Genomic DNA, 21,919 nt, shown 5'->3' on the forward strand with positions numbered 1-21,919 from the left:
CCCTTCTCATATGGCTCTATATAAGCTCTTATCACCTCCCCCCAAAATTTATCATCTCTCTCTCTCTGACTGTCAGAAAAAAATACGCTCCTTTCAACAAAGAGGAAACAAGAAGCTTCTCTTCCACAATCTTTCGTCACGAGGACAGCAGAACTCTGGACACTGCCAGAGCATACATATTTATTCTTTAATATCAGATGAGACAGCTTCTGAAAGCACTGCAAGTTCTCCCGTCTGACATTATCCAGTTTACCACAGATAACAACCCTGAACTGGAAGCTTTCCCCTGCCAGAATGCCTAGCACATAAAATTATTAAAGGCTTAGAAATGGTTTCAGGGCTGCTCAAATGGTGTGCTGCAGCAAAATCTGATTTCCATTAAAAACCCAAGAGCAATCAGAAGAAGAGGAGACTCTAGTTCATCACTTTGAAGAAAAAAAAAAAAAAAAAAAAAAAAGAATTGCCGTCATTCATTCCTTCCTCTCCAGAACAAACAAGTCCCAGGAAAAAAAAACAATGAAAAACTAGCATTTAAACTAGGTAATAACTCACAAGACCCTCTGGACTCTTCAGGATGCGAATGTGTTCCTAAGCTGTCCGGAACAAAGACTGAGAAAACCGCTGCCTCCTGCGCAGACACTAACCCACCCCCATCCCCTCAACGAGAAACTACAGAAGCTTCTGGGTTTACGATGTTCAGCTACAGGACCGGCAGAGATTCCTGCAATTAAAGTAATTTGGAGACCAAACGAAGTTTCCAGGTATCATAGAAAATAGGTCTGAACTAGTTCACTGCTGCTTGTTTGCAGTTTTTCAAGCGATCATAAGCACACTATCAATTAAGCTCAGCGATCATACCTAAGAATATTTTATAGGGAAATCATATTGTCAAGTTCTTGAAACCTTATCTTTAGATCCATGAGATAAGCACCATGGATGTTGACTATAAGATTACAGGAAACTTAACAACACTGCATCCCAGTATTTGTTAACTACCACAATGTTAATTTGCTGCATCGCACGAACAAATCTTATTACTGCAGTTTCATTTGCCGACAAGGACTCCAGCTGAAAACTCTCTTTAATATGGCTTTAATAATACATGAAAGAGATGAATCTATAATTGTTGATTTTTGAAATAGCACTTCATTGTGTCACTCAAACTGAGTGCTTTTGATCATTAAAACTTGCAGGATTTTTTAATCTTAGTTACAAGGTTCAGCTTCAGCTGAGAGCTGATCTCATCAGAGCCAATTATAGTCTATGGCACAGATCTGACCGGAGCTTTTACGGGTTTTAAAACTGCAATTTTGTTTTGTTATCTTACCGAACAATTCAAAGCCCTAGCAGTATTGTTAGAACTTTTCATATCTAGGAACGCTCATGTAAACTAGATGCTTAGCAGGAAACTACTAGTAAAAAAGTGAACAAAAATGCATCACTGAATTTACTTTTTACTCTTGGCACACAAGTGAAAGTTTCTCAGGCCTTTTTCCACAACAAAAGTCTTCTTTCAAAATGCTGTGGGATTAATCTCCTGACCTAATCTAGCATGAGATACACAGTCAGACTAAAATCTATTTGGTTTGGATTAAATGGCGGTACTTCGACATTATCAAACAAAACCTCTTGAAGAGTGTGATTCCTAGCTATTGAAGATCATAATGAGCTGTGTGAGCTCACGGAGACAGATATGTCTCATCAGATACGCCACAACACTGCTACCTTTAACAGATCCACAAGAAAGATTTTTATCTTATTTTGAAGAAAGCTATGCAAGATCCATTTCTTTGCAGAAAGCCTTGATTTCCATCTTTCCCCTTCAGTCCCAATCACATTTAGAAAGGAATGAAAGTGCTGAAGCTCTTGCTATATTTTACATTGCTTTCTTCTTTTGCATCCTTAAGATGTCTCCTTGCTCTGCAATGTAATCAATGCCCAATCCCGAACTGACGACATTGAAGTGAAGGTTGGTTAGGAGAAGTTTCCTGCAGCTCTCCAAATAGGATGGCATTGCACCTTCAAAGAGGTGCATTAGTATCTTGTGCAATAATGCACCAAATGAAAAGTAGCGTTTAGACATTAGCCTAGAAATTGTATCCATTGTAAAGGGGGTCTGTAAAGAGATCAGATGCATCTATATATTAGGCTTAGTTTGCATATCATCAATCAGAGCTCCACTGCCCACGAATTAAGTGAGGGTGCAGCACTTTATGTGTATAATGATTATACCATTACTGACCATCAGTCCATCTCCAAGGACGTTAGATATGGCCTCTCTTGCTGCCCTCAGTTAACAGTAAGGAAACTGAAGCATAAATTAGCTGATTTGATCAAGGTCACTAAAGTAGCATAATTCAGGTATCCCAAGTCCATGGATCTCCACTGAGTCACACTGTCTCTTCATACTCTCCAAAACTCTACAATTGATGCAGGAAGAATTTAAGATTTTCCTTCCAAAGAATACTCAGGTAGTTCTGGGTATTCACAGGTAAGGTGAGGATGCTATGGCAGGGCTTTTCCTGCAAGGCTAGGTTGACAGGGTGGCACCACAGCAGTTGCCATGACAGCAGCTGAATCTTTGCAATGGCATTGCACACGCTTCAAGTGAAAACCTGTGCAATGCTGTAAGAAGCCTGATGAGATCCAAAATCATCTCCCAATCTTCAATTAAAAAGAGTACCACACACGCAGGAAGGGAATGCAGTTTGTTTGTAAAAGGTTTCACCTCTGCCACAGCTAAAATAAAAAAGCACAACGCAGAACAATTTTTCTGAAAACCACACAAATACTACTCACTACAGGTGGGGAGGAATACTGTATGCAGGAGAAAACCGGCTATCAATAAAGACAAAGAAATTGAACCCATTCCCTGCTATGACCCTCCAATTCATCAGAACACCGAAGAACTACAGAGATGCCAGGAAATGGAAAAGGTTAGTGCTAAGTACACTCACCTAATGCATTTCCTAACTCCTTACATTCACATCTAGTGCAGATGATTTGTGAATTGAATCATAAAGGAAGAAAGCATGCACTCACCCCTCTATGGAGTTTCAATCACCTAACACCAAATCAGATGGGCTTCTACAAGATTCCATCAATTCAGTAGGTTTATATAAAAGCTGGTTATATCCAGTATTAATACTAGATAACAACAAGCGCTGACACATCTATTATTTCAATTAACTGAATACAAAAGAAAGAGATCAGCCTGATATGCTCACGTCTCGAGTCCCTTTAAGAGCCTCCAGCTCCCAGATTACTTGTTATTTCCAAAAGCACAAACATTAGCATTACCTTTTGCTGCTTCAGTCCGCTTAGGCAAATCAAGCGTATCAAAATTCCTGTCCAAATCTCCATTCTTCTTTCCTGTGCAAAAAAATAAAACAACAGATGGAAAAGGCTGTCAGCATACTGACAGGTAAGTTTCTGTCATGTGCATCTACAAGATGATAGAAGATATAGACTCAGAATATAAATCACAGACCATTACCCATACTTCTATATATCTGACTTGCAATCCAGCTGCATAGCTGTGGTTTTAGCATGAGTAACTTAGGGACAAAAATCCATGCTACTTCCAGGTTGATCCGCAAACATGCTTAGCACTGGCATTTCAGTGGGTCTTAAGAGTGCTTAAAATCTTGGGAAAATTCTGCCATTTCCCTTCTTGGCAAAGCTATGCCCTCCCTCAGAAGCCCAGTATTTACTGCTTATTTTCAGGGACGAATTTTGACCTGAAGCCCAGCTGAAGCAGAAACTGAGCAGCAGAGCAAAAAAACCAACAGGCTTGCTTTGCAGCCTCTGTTCTCATTGTGCTTATCAGGCAGGAAGGCCTAGACTTAATATATCGTACAGACAGCAGCCAACAACTTCACCTTGAATTGCCCTTCAATCAATAAAGTGTCATTTTGACTATTTATCAGAAACTAATAGAAATAATTCCATACTTTTGCTAAGAGACAGTTTCAAATCATCACCATATCTTTAATTTATACAATCCTTCATAGAAAGCAGAACAAAACCCGGACTTCAGTTTTAGTTAGGTCAGCAATTCAAGGTTATGTCAACAGCTGGGGAGAGAAGGGTTAATTTTCATCCCCTCTTCTCCCTCTCAGGAGCCACTGCCTTGGGTAAGCCCGCATGGAGCTGGGGGATAAGCAGGACACTTGCCATCAGAGAAGTACTGACAGCAGAGAGAGAGACTTGGAAGGAAGTGCAGGAATCTGCATGGCTTCTGAGGACAGCAGTGTACAGTTTAGCTTTCCCAAACTAGATTGAGGGGAAAAACCGAAGTTATTTAATCCCTCTCCCTCAAGAGCACGGGAGGCAGGTGCGATGGGATAAATTCAGAACAACACACTAAGTTGTTAGAGGTGGCTTCTGAACAGGGACTCTACCAGGCTGTTAATGGAGCTTTACAGGAAAGGCTGAAAGCTCCACCAGTCAGGGTGCTTAAAAGCGAACTGGAAAATATAACATGGAGATTAGCCTGACTCTTGACTGGGAACAGGTCACAAAATGGGAAAGGCCAATTCCTGCCCTGTTATAGCAGGGAGCTGGTACAGCTTCTGCACAGTGAATTCAATGGGCCGCTCTACCTTTCCTCTTGACAAAAGGACAAACATATGCAGTACTATACAGAGAAGAAATGAAGCTTTTCAAACCCAATATGAATATTTAAAAATAACATCAAGAGGAAAAAAAGCCTCCCCAAACTCAAGGTAGTATTCCACCCCCTCCCTCCTTTTGGAAATACCACACACTTTTGTTTTGAAACGCCAACACAGAGTATCAGTCAACTACTGTGCCAAACAAAACATGCATCTATAAGTTCTGCTCATTTGAAGTTATTAGCTTAAAGTATGAAAAAGCTCATCTAAGCTGCTAAAAGGTCATGCAGCCAGGTCCCATACCACTCCTTTGAAAGGTATCTTTCCTAAAGGAAGGGACAGGAACTGGCTGCACTTTGCAGCCTTCCATCAAGTTTTCACTCCATGAAAGAATGAGAAACATGCTGCTTGAGGGAACCAAATACCAGAAAGAAAAAATGCTGTTTATCACCAAAGGACACTATTTCATAACGGCAGCTGAACCCAGTTACTGGCTGCAAACCCTTGTTGACCCTTAGAGCACTGACAGTAAAAAGCAGGGCAGGGGGTGGGTGGGGGGGAGCATTGAAGGAAGGAAGTCAGTGTTTAGGTAAGATTACAGACTTAAGACAGACCAAAAAAATGTGACTCCATCCTATCTACAAGTAGGACAAACTGTTTTTTCACATGACCCCGAATTTCATGTCTCTTGCACTAGCTAGTTTAAACCTCAGAACATTTACTTGGAAGAGCCAGACCTTATTCAGCACAACTACTCATTTCAGAAGGTCTCTCTATAATTTAAAGGTTGGGGCTTGGTCCTTCTATCAGCCCTGCAGAACTGAGATAGCACAGTAGAGTTCCCTTCTTTCTAGCGCAACGCTTAGTACGCAGTATGTATTTGTCCACTATTTTTTAAGGAAGAGATTGTCCAGGAGAGCAGTGTTGGCTGCTACATCTTTTGAGCTAGCAACGCCCAAGCAGCTGCCTATTTGCTAAACCATCCTTCACCAAGACAGCACACTTACCTGTGCTCTGTGTTTTTCAGTCACTGTCCCCCAGTTTCTGGGCCAGACTGCAAATATCAGTCATCTTTTATGAAGCCTTTGCTAGTTTGCCTCTCAGCCCTCTGAGAAACTAACTGACCTCACGCGCAAAATCAAGTCTGTTCAAGCCAGAAGTGCCAGCTGTTTACAAATGGAAGCAATTCGGAACACAGAGCCCTGACCAAGGGGATTTCAACTTTAGAAATTATTTCCTTAATCAAACTGATCAAGGGCCAAGTTCAGAAATATCCGAAGCACCTACATTTTCCAGGGCTTTCCTATAGAGAGAAGGTGACCAAGCTGTAACAAGACTTGAAAAGAAAACCATCTAGAAGGCAAAGGTTTCAATCTGTGGCCCAGCTGGTATTTTTCTCATCTGATTTTCACAGGACCCACAAATATTGGTTTGGAGATTCTAAAAACGTGACCAAATTTAGCAAGTTCAAGATCCTACCCATGACAAACAGCCATCCTCTGGGCTGACTGATACCATGAGAAAACCAGCTTCGCTGCCAGCTTCTGTAGCTCTGAACAGCCCCCTCTGTCACTCAAGCCTGTCAGTAATGCTAGTGCACAGGGATGCTGAAATGACCACACTAGGAGTAGAGAAGAAGTTTAAAATCCTGGTTTTGTATATTTAAATTTCTGCCCTTCTATGCATTTCCAAGTTTTCCAGCCTGAGGTATGCCAGAGAAAAGATGCTGTTGGATCACAAGCATAGCTCCCAACTTTGCCAAGAGACAGACAGCTTTGAACATGCCAGCTGACAGGTCTCTTTTATGAGACCTGGCTGTAGGAATTGGCACAGCATTCTGGTTTGGGAAAACTGCCTGACATGAGACTTGCTTGTGCGAGATGCAATTTACAGTCTCTGAAACAGCGGGATTAAAATTCTTTCCCTCTCCCCCCCCGCCTCACTACTTTTCATTATGTAAGAAACAACCAAACCATGACCTTCGGCATTTTCAATCTGTCAGAAACTCAGTATGAACTTTGAAGTGTGACCCAGTGTTATTAACCACTAATGTTGTTGTTGATCTTCCTGAAATGTCATTTTGCTTTACTGGATAATCAAAACAGCTACTCTGCTAGACCATTTCTGCTGAAGGATTAATTCCCAAACACTTTCTTTCTGGTTAAAAAAAAAAAAAGTTGAAGGGAAAGAGATTCTTAGTAACAACCCCCCTCTTGCCCCCCCTAACAGTCAATACTGTGCTTGTTAATGTGTCCACTGAACCGGACAGCAGCAGAGCGACAGAAAGCAAGGGCTGAGCTCTGTCTTGCCAACGTGCCCATCCTCCACAGGCTCACCAGTCACAGTCTGAATCAGTGTCTCGCAGAACAGGACTGAGCACCATTTGTTGGGTGAAGCAATTTGATTTTGTCCCCCCCCCCCCCCCCCATTTCTCCTTTGGCTCAACCCTCTGGAACCCATTGGTCTGAAGCAAGCATCACAAACTGAAAGTGACCCTGCCTTTACCCCTGAATCAGTCTCAGTAACACAGTGAAAGTCAACAGGGCATCCACAGCCTAACAACTTCCCAGCTGAGAAGCAAAAGGTGAGGGAGGCAAACTTTAGCCTCAGCCTTGTGTATTCCAATTGCAATTTTACTTATTGTGCTGGGATGAAAAACTAAAGGGCATATCCCCTACTAGCTAGTCTGAGCGCCAGTAACTTCATCTAGCTAGTCTGAGTGCCAGTAACAAGATGCAGCAGCCCAGGCTACCGTGCCCAAGCAGACAACATACCAAGGATCCCCAAGAATACACATCCAAGCTGCTGAGTCTTCATGGCTACTGGTCCCCAGACCAGCTAGCAAAGCTGTACTTTGATACGACAAGGGTGGTGAGGCAGCTTGCACACTTAGGTGTTCCCTCTCTCACACGGTTATCAGGCCAGCTGCAAATCAGTTCCCTTACTGCACTTACACCAGGAATGAATAACACCTTGTCTTTTCCATTCCCAGTGTGAGGAGATCAAACTGACAATGCTCACTCAATTAGAGGATTTCCATGCCTACTGAAATGAACAGGAGGATGCACTGGGGGAGCAGAGGAGAAGGTGAATGAGCAAGACCTTGATCTCAGCTCTTAGCCTTGCATGTAAATGCTGAACAAAGCATACTATGGCGACGATGAAAAGAAAGTATTGCAAAGACTCACCTTGATTGAACCACTCCTCTAATTACCAGAAAAGCAGCAAAAGAAAAACAAAAATTTACAGGAAGGAAGAAAATACAAAGGAACAGTCACAAAGAGGCAGAATTTCACAGAATAGGTTCAAAACCTGTGTATTACAAGAATACTACAGAACTTTCATCAATTGAAAAACCAAATGAAGATATTCCACTTTCTCCTTTTTGTTCCTGCTGGAAAAAAAAAAAACAATCTTTCTCTTCACAGCTTTTTTTTTTCTTCCTCTTTTCATTAGATGAAAAGATGCTCACAGAATTGAGGAGACAGAAGGATGACTAGCCCTTCGCAGAGGTGTTTGAAATGCTATGATCAATGACCATGAAATAAAATAAAATAAACTAAACATGGAAACACTGCAAAATTAAGTGAACAAGAGGAGGAAATATTTGATCTATTTTAAGTCCTAGACTTTAAGGCAGGTTCAGACCAAGCATTCACATAAATTTAATGGTGAGAAAAAGAAGCTTCTATGATTTTAGAAGCACATTTATTAATGGATTTGATTTTTTTATTTTTTTAAACACAACAGTTGCCTGTCCCCCTCTATCCTTCTACTCTACATAATACCAGCTGTGAGCTCAGCATTATTACCAGTTGATTTCCCTCTAGAGAACAGCACACTTTAAAAAGAGCACTGCAAAAAGGAGGAAAAAAATGTTAAAATACACTTCGGAAATTGTCATTTCCTGCTGTACACACAGACCAAACCCAAGCTGTCACTATGTGCCTGCACTGCTCACTGAAATCTGCAGGTTCATCCTCAGTGTCAGATGATTTCAAGACCAGTTTGTTGAAAGAGACACGATCAGATGCTGATAAACAGAAACTATCAGGGTGTACAGACACAGAAGGTATATATAGGTTAGCCCCAGAGGAAACAGGCAGATACTTGGCGAAGCACAGCCACCTGAGAGCGCTCTCTTTTCACTGTCATCAAGGGGATGATGACAGTTCTCAATCAGCACACTCCTCTCCTCCCACAGCACACACTCATAGCTTTCACGTCTACAAATGCTTTCACTGACTGTTGCTCTCACGCAGCAGAACAACAGGGACTGCGAGTGGCAGGGAGCAGGCTCGAGTCAGCACACATTCAGGGTTTCCAAAGGATATCACACTGAAGTTTTAGTCATTCACTGTGAGAACAGGCTGGTCAGGCAGGTAAAATTCTTTCTTCAGTTCTTCCCCCAGTCATTAAAAGATTCTCATAATTTTTTTTCTATTTATTTTAAACACAGTTTAAATCCAGTTGATGACAGACTAGCCTGCAAAAGCAAGTTCACACTGTGATGACTTCCCTAACACATATGGAAACACATGACATTTTAATACCACATACAGGTCAGATCAAAGGAAGAGTAACATGCAGCACAGTCCATCAAGTTCAAACAATTCCGCATCAGCTCTTCAGGGCCAAAACCCTTCCTAGACGTGGCTAAAAATAGTAAGCCAGAATGTGCGTATACATGAATGAGGAGAAGGGAAACTAGACAGAAAATGGAGTTAATTATCTCTGAATTCAGTCTAGAATAGTCATTTCTCTAAAACAACAAAGAAAACTGATATAATTTGAGTGTCTTTTTCTAAACGAAAGATGGAAGTGGGGTTACTGAGACTATTAATCCTCTCTTGTAACGAAACTCATTTGCAACACTCATGCCCCAGAGGAGAGAACAGGTCTAAAAGTGACTGACAATTAAAAGCTACAAAATCATGTTTGCAATTTAAATTACTGAAAGAGTGACAGAATTGGGAGGTTGTAGGTTTTGGTTGTGAGTGGGAGGATAGGCTTCTTGTTTATTTTCAACTGTAACAGACTGGAGGCATGGAAGATGTACAGACAGGAACGTACAGACCATGCATGGGGATGAACACATGCTGGCCTGGCTTCCAGAGGCCGTGACACATGCTATACAGCCAAGCAAGTGGACTAAGAATGGATTTGACAGATGCCAAGAACACAGAAATTGAAAGGAGAGAGGCAGAGCACATCCATCTTTGTCCAACAGCAGAATGTCGCCTGTCAGCATGCACTGCTCCTATTGAAAGCCAAACGAAACTATAGGAATTGTGGAAAAAAAATCCCCAATACCTAGTAGTAATGCAACAAGGGAGATGAACACATGCCGTGACACTACAAACACGTACCTCCACAAACTGCATCTTCTTGCATGACGAATATGCTTGCAAGAGCAGCCTACACAGCAAAATTTACCCCCAAATCCATTTCTAGTTCTGAGCTCTCTGCAACACATACCTTTAGCCTTTTTTCCACCAAAACAACCAGCATCGTCTTTCTTCTTCTTCTGAGAGCTTCCTGTGCTTGTAGTCTGACTGGCATCTAGTTCTTGGTACTTATCAGCTCCGGGGACCTCTTTGTGGACATGATAGGAAAGGTTCCGCATGATGCACACACAGTTCTCCACAGACTGTTACAGAGAAATTTATGTTATAAGTAGTATTGCACTCTCTTATTTGCAAACTATTAAATTATACAGTGGAGTGTTTGGGGGAATTCAAAAAAAAGCCCACCTGCCCCCAGGAAGAAAATACAGCTTTCAAGGAAGACTTAGTCAAGACCCCTTAAATTAAGGTTCGTTCTTGTTCTAAAGCCAATTTTATTCTTCCAAAAGTGAAGCGCTTCATAAATAGTACCCATTCAAAATGAAAACCCTCTAATCAAAAAATACCACCTGATCTTACATAAAGAATACAATTCACTGAAAGATCTAACACACAGTGGAAAACGATCATATAAGGATCTTATTTTAATACAAGCCTCTCTCTATTCTTCCAACCTTTGCAATCCCCCAGGGGCCCATTTTATTAAACTTTCTCTGGGTGAAACCTAGGCCATGCGAGGATTTCAAGAGAACACACGTTGTCCTGTAGTAATAGCTAATCCGTAGCACATCAGGTTCTGACAAGAGCAATGCTCTGTGGGTTGCAATGGAACCACCAGGTGGTTACAAAATCTACTTCCAAAATCGTCTGATTAAGTGACAGGGCTTTATAATGCCCTTGTACAGTCCATCACATGGTGGGACTCAAAAAGAATAAAATAATGATGCTTTACAAGCCTTATTAGTGTTATAAAGCAACAGTATGCTCCTTCTTTTAATAGTATGCTCTTTCTTTTTCAAGCAGGTTAAATTTATGATATTCCATATGCATTTAAATAAGCTTTTAAGCACCACAAGATCAGACTATGATAAAAACAGATTAACCAAAATCTGAACCTAAAAATAAAAAGCCACAATGAAAGTGCTGCAGGTCTGAAGATATATCTAAACACTCCAGTCTTTAGAGATGGCGCCGAATAAAGTCTTTAAAATGGGAATTGACTCCTTTACTGGTACTGTGCAAAGCACAATAAAATGGGACTCAATTCTGATTTGGAGACTGCACTTAGAAATGTCAATTAAGTAATGCAGAACAACAGCAATAATGTCACTGATAATAATAAAGGACTATTCTCGCCACCTATCACAACCACTTGCCTTTGCTCACATCATCAGCCACACAAGGTAATACAGCAGCATCATGCTGATACCCCATCAGTAGTATCATGGATATCATGACAGAGATGAGAGGAAGACAACATATTTTGAGGCAACCGTAATCCCCTTCTGATACTAGCAAACAGAAATCAGACCCCAGGGCAACGCTTCAGCCTAAACTAATAGAAATATCCTTGAAGTTTTAATACTCAAGTTCACCTTATTGTCTGTATCCTTCTTGCCAACTGCAGACTGTAGAGCATGAAGGAGGGCATCCACCAAGCCATCACACTCTCTTAGTCTTCTGCGTGCTTCTGCTCCATCTGAACTTACATTCCTAACAGGAGAGATTTAAATGAAAATTTAGCCCTCTAACCTTCACACGAAAATTGGGGGTGTGTCGATTTATACTACAATTATGAAGAACTCATTACCTTGGGTGAACAATTTGGAGGCAGTCTGACAAACCTATTAAATCTCAGTAAAATATGGGTGATGCACATCTGCAACTCCCTGAATCTGAACAAAAAGGGGTACAGTCACAGAGGTGCCTATGAACACATTTTTCTGAGCTGCTGGTGAGTCCTGTGACATACCTTAAACTGGACAGGAGTCACAGAAGTGACAAAACCTATGTGGAAAGTTTTCTCAAAGCTGAAACGCACTACTTTTGACAACACCACAGCCAACCCTTCAGTTTTCAGGGTCTCTGAATTCCACAAACCTGAGAGTAAAGTTAACTCTCAAAAGCTCAGGACACAACCATGACCTTCTGCTATCAAGACTGTGCAGCCAATTTTTCTTTTTAACTAACTAGAGGGACTGCCAATCTCCAAGTAATTAACCAATCAATCACGGTCCGTCCCGTCCCCCGTTTCCCCCTGGCTGGTATGTTAATTGGATGACTATGAAAAAAACCCACGTTTTTTCAGAGACCTCTCCAAATTTGAAGACACTTAATTGTGTAGCTTGGTTCTGTAACAGCACATTAACTTTCAATTAAAAACACAAGTGAAAGACACAGATAAATGAATCCCTTCCCCAAATCCTAACACAGCCTCACCTCTAGCAATGGCTGATACAAGGCAGGTAAAGTGGATATTAAAATATGATTCCACAGGATATATGGAAGAGAGAATTCTACTGCTGCTTTTCCATCTCCAGTTGTATTAATCCTTTTGTATCAAAAGCCCAAATGTGAATTTTAATGTAAAGTCTTTATGAAACCGAAATTAGAATTCAAATTCTCTGTGATACCTTTCAGGAGTTGTAACAATAAACGATAGCAGCTCCATGTCCAAGCACATCTATTAAAGTGGAACATTACTTATTAAGCTTGAGGGTGAGAGAAATGGACTAAAAATGGTCTTATCTGGAGCTGTGAATCACATTTGTTACTTCCTCATTAAATCTTAGAAATAGAGCGCTAAAACACATAAGGAACACCTGCAGACTTCAAAAAAAAAAATCAAATTTTGCAAAAAAAAAATAAAATCCTTTGCATCTTTCTAGCCCCATGGCCCATTCACGAGATATTTTTCTATGGTCCATTTGTGCTACCACACTTGTAGCACATTTGTTTTACTCCATTGGTCATCAACAGCATCACAGTATTTTGTATCCGACTTTCTTATTTCTTGATCTGTATTAATATTAAGGTAGACATTGATAATGTTATAGTTGAAAAAGATACTCTAAAAGTGCATCACTAAGACTGTGGCTTGCTGATATTACTTGCTGTATCTTCAACTGTAGAAAAATTTACTGAAAATTAATGCCTCGAGAAAAAATTCCCACATTTATCACATATAAATAGGCATGAAAACTTCGCAGCATCAAATTAATAGCTAATTAATGCTACGAATAAGTTATCCAGACATCAAACTTTGCAGTTTTAATGTTGTAACCAACATATCAGAAAATGTACCTTTATGAGCACCTCATGCAGAAACATCTGCTCTATAAATACCCAGCACTCCCGGGATTTTGCTAGTCCTCCCTCCTTGGGTAATCAAATTCCTGCAGCCCATGAGATTTACCTAACACGGAACAACAAAACCCATTTCCTTGTCTGTAACTATAACCCAGACCTACTGGAGAGCCCAGCTCACATTCTTCACCAGAGAAGTCTAGGCAACACAGATCTCAGAAAGACTAAGGCCGGGGAGATCAGCACCTGCTTCACAGAGTCCGCTCTTTCTACTGCTCCCACACCGCAAAAGGCAGTAAAGATCTCCGAATTCCCATGGGAATACCTGCAGTTCAGAGACACACGCAAGTACGCCAAACATCCCTAAGCACTAAGCAAAGGCAGGCACGATAAAAATGAAGACAGTATGCTTTGAGCAAGTTCTCATCTGGCTATCCCAGAAGCACTCCCAGGACTGGTCCATGATCCAGAGCAACCTTCAGAAGCTCCTGCAACCCAGGAAAACACCACGTTGCATTTGAGCCTGGGGATGTTAAGATCTTATGTCCTTGAAAAACATTGCCCGGTAGTCATCAGTCAAATTCACACCTTGGGTCTTCAGGAGGGACTGTAGTGTGGAGATGAAAGTGATCACATGGACGAGAGAGCTAGCGTTAGTGTTGGTTGTTAAAAGGAAAGAAACTGCAACAGAACAGCCAACCTGGTATCGCACTCCACTGACCAGAGTCAGGAAAAAATCACTTCCAATTTCACATCTGTGCTGAAATTGTTCTTGATGCATCTTATAGATCTATTACATGTTATGGAAAGAAAGACGTAACTAAATCATGTTCTGAAGGAAACGTTCAAAGCAGAGTTTCTAAACACGCTTCTTTCAAGAGTGATGAAAATCAACAAATACACGACAGATTCCAGCAGACATTAACAGCGGATTTGTAGTCATCTTACATGGGGCAACACTCCACGGAAGGAATGCAAAGCCTCACCCAGGGCAGAAACTTCCTGAAATTCATGCAACAGACAGATATGCAACATACGACATCCAGACTTGGATAAAGTAGAGAGTTTTGCTTTTCACTGAACTTTTCTACACATTAGACAAGCATTGTTTTATATCAGAAAAAAAAAAAAAAATTCTTCAGTGGATGGAGTGTTTGACCAAGACACTGCACAGAAAAAGAAGCCAAAACCCCAGCTGAGGTGCTTGTTAACTCTGTTACTCAGGAGCTTAGGCTGCCATGCAACAACTGGAACGGCCCAAAGATTTTGGAATTAAACATGTTATCTCAGTGCTGTGGTTGCTGGGGCAGTTTAATATCAAGAACCTCTACAGACAAAGCCAAAGATACAACTTGAAACGGGAACTCTGCAGGGCTTTTGAGGTGCTGATGACAGGCAAAATCCTGTTACAAATGAAAACAGAGTTGACTGTTCAAATGGGTGGGAATTGAGAGGAGGAACTACCCGAACTATTTTACACAGAACAGTGACCAATGACACCTGCCATTCATCTCTGGAGTCTTGTACAGTCTTTGCTTCCCTTGCCTTGTCTCTTCACCTCCAGAGAGGCCTCTGCTGCTTTCCCTGTTTTTCAATACTTTTCCAAGAGTCAATTAAGTGAAAAATTATTTTAAAAGCAATAGTATCTCTCTCACATCACACTGCAAAGGGTAACAGAAAGCTTCACAGCGTGCTTACCATAAATATACACAATGCCACACTCAAAAGAGCAATTCTAGAAGCTAGACATGGAATTACTGTCCATGTTACTCAAAGTACGTAAGAAGGAAACCAACTGTACAACTGATTTTATGTAAAACAAGCACAAATCTCATTCCAGAGACTTTAAATCCCCAGCCTTTAGCTGGAAAAAGCAACCTGGATTCTTCCTCAAATTCTTGGAGACCAGACTGTAGGCAGGACTGTGAAAGAGGATTTGTAAGGATGTTCAAATATATGCTTTCCCTGGGAAAACAAAACAGAGGAGCACTAAGTAAACGTTGAATAAAAGTAAATACCTACCAGCATGGAAGCACATCAAGCTAGGAATCTAGTCTGCTGGTATTAAAAGACTTCAGAAAATGGCTGGGAATGTGCTGAGAGATTTGTTCATGCTTTAGATAAGGTTTTCATTATCACCAAATAGTCATCTTAATAATATGCAAGTCAATGTAACACTTACCTCTGCAGAACAGAGTTGGTATTCATCACCTCTAGGATAGGTAAGCTGTTACTACTACCTGTGCCACACACCAAAATTATTCTCACGAAAAGAGATTTAAAAGTAATTAAATGGAAGGCAGTTAATTTGCACTATTCCAATGCCCCCACTGTGCTCTCCGTAACAATCTAAAAGACAGTGGAGACATGGAGAGCTTTTAGTTTGGGGGTTTCTTTAATGATAAAGAGAAACTTGAAAACACAAGCATCAGAGACACATTTTTTCTCCGAACACTAAAACTCCAAGACTATTGCTGTGTCTGCCACCTGGCTGAAAAGGGTCATCAGTTGTTATCCCACAGTGCTACAGATGAAGCTGAAAGCCAGAGGTTAGAGTGTTACTGAACACTTCAGTTCAGCAGGTGTAAAAAGCACTTTGTTTAGAGACCCAGCTGGGGATGAAGACAGCAGGTTGGGGACTTTGTTTTTTACATAAATAGAAAGCTGAACTGGAAGTTTTTAAGATATTCTCCTAGTAACATCTCCACCTTTCTCTGAAAGAAGCACGAATGAGAGCTGAAGCTGAGACAGTGATGAGCTCTTTTCAACAGCCTCTTTGTGCACACTGCAGGGTCTCAGATTGCCCAAATGAATCCTACTTCTTACTATTGTAAACAACTTTCTAATCGCTATTTTTGTATTGTCAGGCTAAAGAGTAACATTGGCTCCTATACAGTCTGTCTGAGCACTGTGGAAGAAGATCGGGATACCTGTGATCGTTACAAGCCAGAGAGCTACGAATGACTGGGGTGTCCTGGTGGGGTGGGTGAGCGGCACTTCACGAGTGGGCTGAGTTACAGCAATGCTGCAGCAGAGCTGACAGGCAATACATACACCTCGCTAGACCTTCTAACACCATCACTAAGGCTTTGTTGTCCGGACACCGAGTTTTATATACTTCAGCTGGTAAAAAAACTACAACATTTTCACAAGTCTAATTAAAGCATATTAGTTGTTCTATGCATCCACTCTGACAGTCAGAACCCTTGCTATAAAACCATCCTTCCACATCCACACTTTGCTTCACTATTAGGAATTTTTTTATTTGGATGTCAGCCAAAGGAGAGTGATAAATAATAGTTGCAACAAACCTACTCTATTTCAGAGCCTATTTCTAGGTACTGAATGTCCCAAGGGAGGAATATACAGCATTTTAAAATCATTCCATCATTTCATGCAGAAATAGAATGAATTCCATACTTCAGTTCACATGAAATACCAGGAAGTTTAATTGGTATTAAGTTCATTGTTCTGAAAATAAGAGAGAAAAAGAAAGAAGCTGTCTGTGACACAAAGATAGGCTGATCCAGGCAGCACTGGTCAAAGAGCCCTGTACAACACGATGGAGTTTGGCAGCAGAGAGATGAATCAGAAATAAGGCAGAGAATATGGTAAAGAAAACAGGAAGAAGTCAAAAGTCCAAATAAAATGAATGACAGGGGACCTCTACTGATGATGACATTAGGTAGGAAGCAGCTGTTCAGCTCAAAAAAGGTGTATCAGATCTGGGCAGGAGATCCCACTGGAGATTTCTGCTCAACTTAAGCATCCACTTACCAGCTAAATCAAAGATAACAAGCAGTGGAGCAGCCCCAGTTGCCTTGCAACTGGCTACTTGAATAAAGAGATTTGTTTTATTTAGTTGGTCAAATGCTCAAAGAGGACATACCAAAAGCCACCCCTCAAACAGACTTCACAATCTTCATCTGTGCACCAGTGATACTGGCACAGAGCAAGAGATCTACAAAGCACACTGTTACATGTGTCATATTCACGTCAGCGCTGCCTATAAGAGCTCCCTGCAATAAGCAGGGGCTCAACAGCCGGCAGTACAGTTTAACGTGGTACAGATGTCAAGTTCATCCTTTGTTATTTGTGGCTTTCTATATCCAAAACATCGTGTAATGCCTTTTCAGTAAAAGGCTGACTGGTTACCTCCTGCATGACCTACTTGGAGGGCCTTGCTCTCCTGTAACGCAAAATGATGCAGAAACACACTACACAAGAATTCCACGATGCCTAGCAGCTACTTAGCTTCCAAATTATTGCAGTGTCTGCTTGGAGGAAAGGCTAAGGGGCTCTACTTGCTTTATGACACATGCTTGCTGCAACGTGAAAAGAATCTCAAAAATACAAAATGAGGTATTTATCTAATAAAGGATCATGGCTCACACGCCTTCCAAAGCAAACTATGTCCATTACAGTGACTGCAGTGAGCTTTGTTTCAGTCTTTCTCTTCATCCCACCACAGCGACAGACATTTTGTAGATTCCCTTCACTGACAGTCAAGGGAGAAAGGACCTGGATTCATTCCTAAGTAATGACAGAAGGCAATAAGCAAGTGCACAACTTTCAATTTATACTTCAGATTTGATTGTAAAGCATTAAGGTTGCATGTAACTAGGTTACATCTCTGCTGCTAAAATCTACGCATAATTTATTTATATTACAAGCTAAACATCAGGAACTGTCAGGAGAAACCCTAACAGCTCCTTACTAGCACGAATTAAACACTCTGCTCATCATATAAGCCCCAGGACAGCCATATGCTGTGATCCTGCACAGTATCAGTAAGCTAATTAAGAAACTGCCTTCACTCACTCCTCTCTATTGTGTGGGTTTTTAATTTGAGTTGGTTTTTTTCCAGTCTGGGTTGGACAGATAAGCGTCCTCCTTTTCCACGCTGCTTGCTGCCTCCAAAGTGAAGGTTCACAGGCAAATTTCTGTTCGCTTTTTTTATCTCTTTATAAAACTATTCCTTCGCTGAAAGGCCAGTTCAAAAGTACCTGTTGCACAACCCCACACTGACAGTACCATCAGCTCCAGTTTCTGGGGCAGCAGTCTCCCAAAGGCTGTACCCAGTATGAAAATGAGTGCACCAGCCTCCAAGCATGGTGGGTGGGTGGACAGAGACATGGCAGCATCTGCCCTCTTCTCTGGGCGGGACAGGGAAATGCTAAGCTTTGCAAGAAGTCCTGTCCAGACCTCCTTGGTTAAACAACTGCCCTATAAAACCATACAAAAGGACTACCTGAATTATGATAGGGGAGCACACAGATTAAGAGGAAAAGTCAAACAAATGACATTGTCAAAGAATCCTTTTTGTACTGGGGAAGAAACACAGCTGCTGTAAGGAGAGCTCTGTCCTAATACGAGACTCATGAAGCTCAACTACTAATATGCTGCTAATAAACAAAGAGAAAATAAAAGCTGGCACCTGAACACTCACATTTACATATCTACTCTGTCCCGCTGTGCTTCAATAAGCAAAGTTCCCCTGACACTGAGGGCAGCTTGGCTGGCAGCACTGTAGCAGCATCACCTGAGCTTCACCTCCTGTGCCCTGCTCTTCACTAGACAGCACTTCCAGGTCAAAGATTTGCACTTAAGTGCCTTCTTACTTCAGTCAGCTGGAGATGAAGGCTGCCTCAAGTATATGACTGTGCAGGTAGGACAAATATTATGTGACTGTCACCACATACTATTATCATGCCTGCAGGATTTAAAGATGGATAGAGCTTGAAGGTAATTCACTTTGAAAGCTCTAATTCCCGAGCACTTTTCTTCAGTGAAAAGCCATACATTAATCATTAATAAGAAAGGAGGGCATAAGCACCTGGCTTTGACAGCCTTTCTTCCTTTCTTTCCTCAAATTCAGCATACAGAGATGGGAAGAATAAACGGACACACCAGTATCACTGAGACACTCATACAGTCATTTCCAGGGTGCAGAGAGGGAGAACTTTTCTGCCAAAACAAGACCATAGATGCTGTTTGACAAACCTTCTTTACCTCCATGTACCTCAGACACACACACTCCTGCTACAGTGTGTGCTGTAGGTGTTTGCATACATACATATATTCACAAGTACATAAAGACATTAGGACTCAAGGAACAACTCCACTACCACTAAGCAGTGTTAGGTATGACTGAAGCCCCAAAAGCACTGCAGTAGAAGACGTACATGCATGTACCTCAATGCTCCCTGTCCTCCTCAGAAAAAGGCTTAAAACATTCTCTTACAGAACCTCTATTTGGCACATGCTAAGTATTAATGATTTACTGTCAAGCTCCTGCAGTCCTCTTTCCTCTGAAGCGCGTGAGCCTGCAGATTCTTGCACATCATTTCTCACCCTGATGGTTTTTGGCTCTGAATCTATTGAGTCCTTACCTCTTGTCTTCAAACATCATATCTCACACCATAACTCTTAGGTTTTGATTCCATAGGATCAAACTCCTAATTTGTACCTACAGGAGGTGCTTATTCCCAGTTGTTGTCTCTGGGACCAACCACTTCAAAATCCTTGAACTACTGTATTTACCAGCTTCAGGGGAAGGTAAGGACAGAGGTGCCAATCCCATGTTGAAGACAGGAAAGTGAAGGTCAGTAACTGAAGTCCAGATTCATTCAGGCACTTAGAAACCTGAATCTCACCAATACCAGGAGACAGGGCTATTAAAAATTAGACTGCAAAAACGTTTATACCATTAATCTTGCCTGTAATTATGTCAGAATAGTAGCAGAACAGCAATTAAATCCATACTTCTCAAGTCTCTTGTTACAGCTCTAGCCACCAGGTTGTCCCCTGTCTTCTCAGGAGCCGATGTTGGACAAGCTGTTACGTACAATTTCTATCTGAAGAATGAATGTTTTTAGTGGAAGTCAAGTGGGTGCAGTTTGTTTGTGTTCGTACACCCTCAGCCAGGTCTCTGAACCCTGAGGCTATTTGTGAATGTGAATTTCTGTGTACTTGGAGAACTGACAAGAAATGCTGCAACTACAGATGGTACTCTGGAAAAAGGAGCACTTTGCATCTGTTTGCTATGCAAATTAATTCATTTAACATTTGTTGACAGCAGGTCAGTTTAGCACAGGAATGAGGCTAGAAAGTTGGCAATTTAGGAACTAAGTTCTACTCTGTCCTCTTAGAAGTGAAAAAATCCAAGGGAGAATTAAAAGTAATTAGGCAGAAAACAGCAATTAAGCCCAGAATTAATTTCATTTTAAAACCATTAAAATCCTTGCTGCTTCCAGAGAACTAGGAATCATGGTGGATATCTACACAGAAAACGAGAAAGATAATGTGATGCAGCAGCTCCCTCTGACCCACAGATGTGGCACTTCTCCTCTAAAGCAGAGGAGCATCTTAAGAGAAACCTGGAGACACTGCAAAGGTCTCTGGCACTGTCTGGGTGCACGTAAGCCAGCCGTAGCTCCATCAATCCTGCAAGCAATTCAGCTTGTACTCTTCTTCTAAAGCACCTTAATGTCTGGGTCAAAGTTGTAGGAAGGATCATAAAATGGTCTTGTTAAGATGCACCAAATCATTGCATTATTTAAACTGGAGGAGAGAACAATTTAAAAATGAACGCTTCTGGACTGCAAATCCCAATAGGGATTTAAAGAAAGAAAGAAAAAAAAAAAGACAGTAACTAGAAGAGACAGTCTCAACATACCTAAAAGAATAAAATACAATGCAAAGACGTGAAACTTGTACTCCAAATTAAAGGAACGAATATCTGTGCATATTTAATGTTTTGCTAGCAAATGTCTTCCTTACTTCTTCCCTAGTCCTACTTTTCCATAACCAAAACCCCACTTAATTTCAATAAACCAGTCTTTGCTTTGTTTTTTACTGTTCCTCTCCAGATTTTCACCATACTGATTTCTCCCAACAGGTTCCACAAAATATAATACCACCTTTATTTTACAGAATTACAGCCAAGGTAGCATCTATCATGACCATTTTAAGTAGTCAAATTATTACAGATATTGCAGATCCATTCATCATACCAGATCTGCCCCTAGAAACAAAACACAGCAATGTAAGAGGAAGTATCTTTTTCCTGATCTCAGGATGAGAATGGAGACAAAATTAACATCACCTGCACTAGCTTCTGAAAATTTCAGTGTTTCTTGGTAAAGATTACAGAAAAATTTCATTATCACATCATAGTTTGCAAATTGGCTGCGCTGCCAAGTCTATTTTGCAAAGGGGAATACAGGATTCCCAAAACATTTGAAGAGTTTTCAGCAAGTCAAGTACAGAGTGGGGGTTGGCACACAGAACCCACTCGTCATGTTCCAGATGATATCAGGATTCAAAAGATCCTTACAACAGCCACAGTCATAGGAGAAGGCTTGACTTTAGAAGGAGCCCTTAAAATAAACACTGATCTCCAAAGTCAATATAAACCTTAACCAGTTGCCTTTTCTTCCATTGATTCTTAGTGGCTACGTACACATTGTCAATTAGCTGTGGTAGCTTGGTATGGACACCACTAAGTATCACAAGCAATCCCAGAGTTATTTAACTCATGGCAAAAGACATTGTTATCATTAAGAAAGCCAGTCAAATACTAACTGCACAGTTTCTCTGATTTCCAGCTTGTAACTTACTAGGTCCAACGTTGCTCAGTATCATGCACAG

The 21,919-nt window shown here is 41.1% G+C and overlaps 1 protein-coding gene across 4 annotated transcripts in view; it reads right to left on the reverse strand.

The window, feature by feature from the left end:
• Positions 1–21,919, reverse strand: part of ARVCF (ARVCF delta catenin family member) — a 166,541-nt gene that overhangs the window by 36,200 nt on the left and 108,422 nt on the right. For 2 of the 4 annotated variants that reach the window (XM_086474429.1, XM_086474428.1), the window contains 4 exons: positions 11,557–11,674; positions 10,095–10,266; positions 7,805–7,822; positions 3,301–3,372 (listed from right to left, as the gene is read on the reverse strand). In XM_086474429.1, coding sequence (XP_086330555.1) covers positions 3,301–3,372; positions 7,805–7,822; positions 10,095–10,266; positions 11,557–11,674 — 380 coding nt within the window. The remainder of the gene's footprint in view (positions 1–3,300; positions 3,373–7,804; positions 7,823–10,094; positions 10,267–11,556; positions 11,675–21,919) is intronic. The other 2 variants (XM_086474431.1, XM_086474430.1) reach the window with 2 other exon arrangements.

The sequence above is a fragment of the Leptosomus discolor genome, chromosome 16 (assembly GCF_034619465.1).
Source record: "Leptosomus discolor isolate bLepDis1 chromosome 16, bLepDis1.hap2, whole genome shotgun sequence".
NCBI classification, from domain to species: Eukaryota; Metazoa; Chordata; class Aves; order Leptosomiformes; family Leptosomidae; genus Leptosomus; species Leptosomus discolor.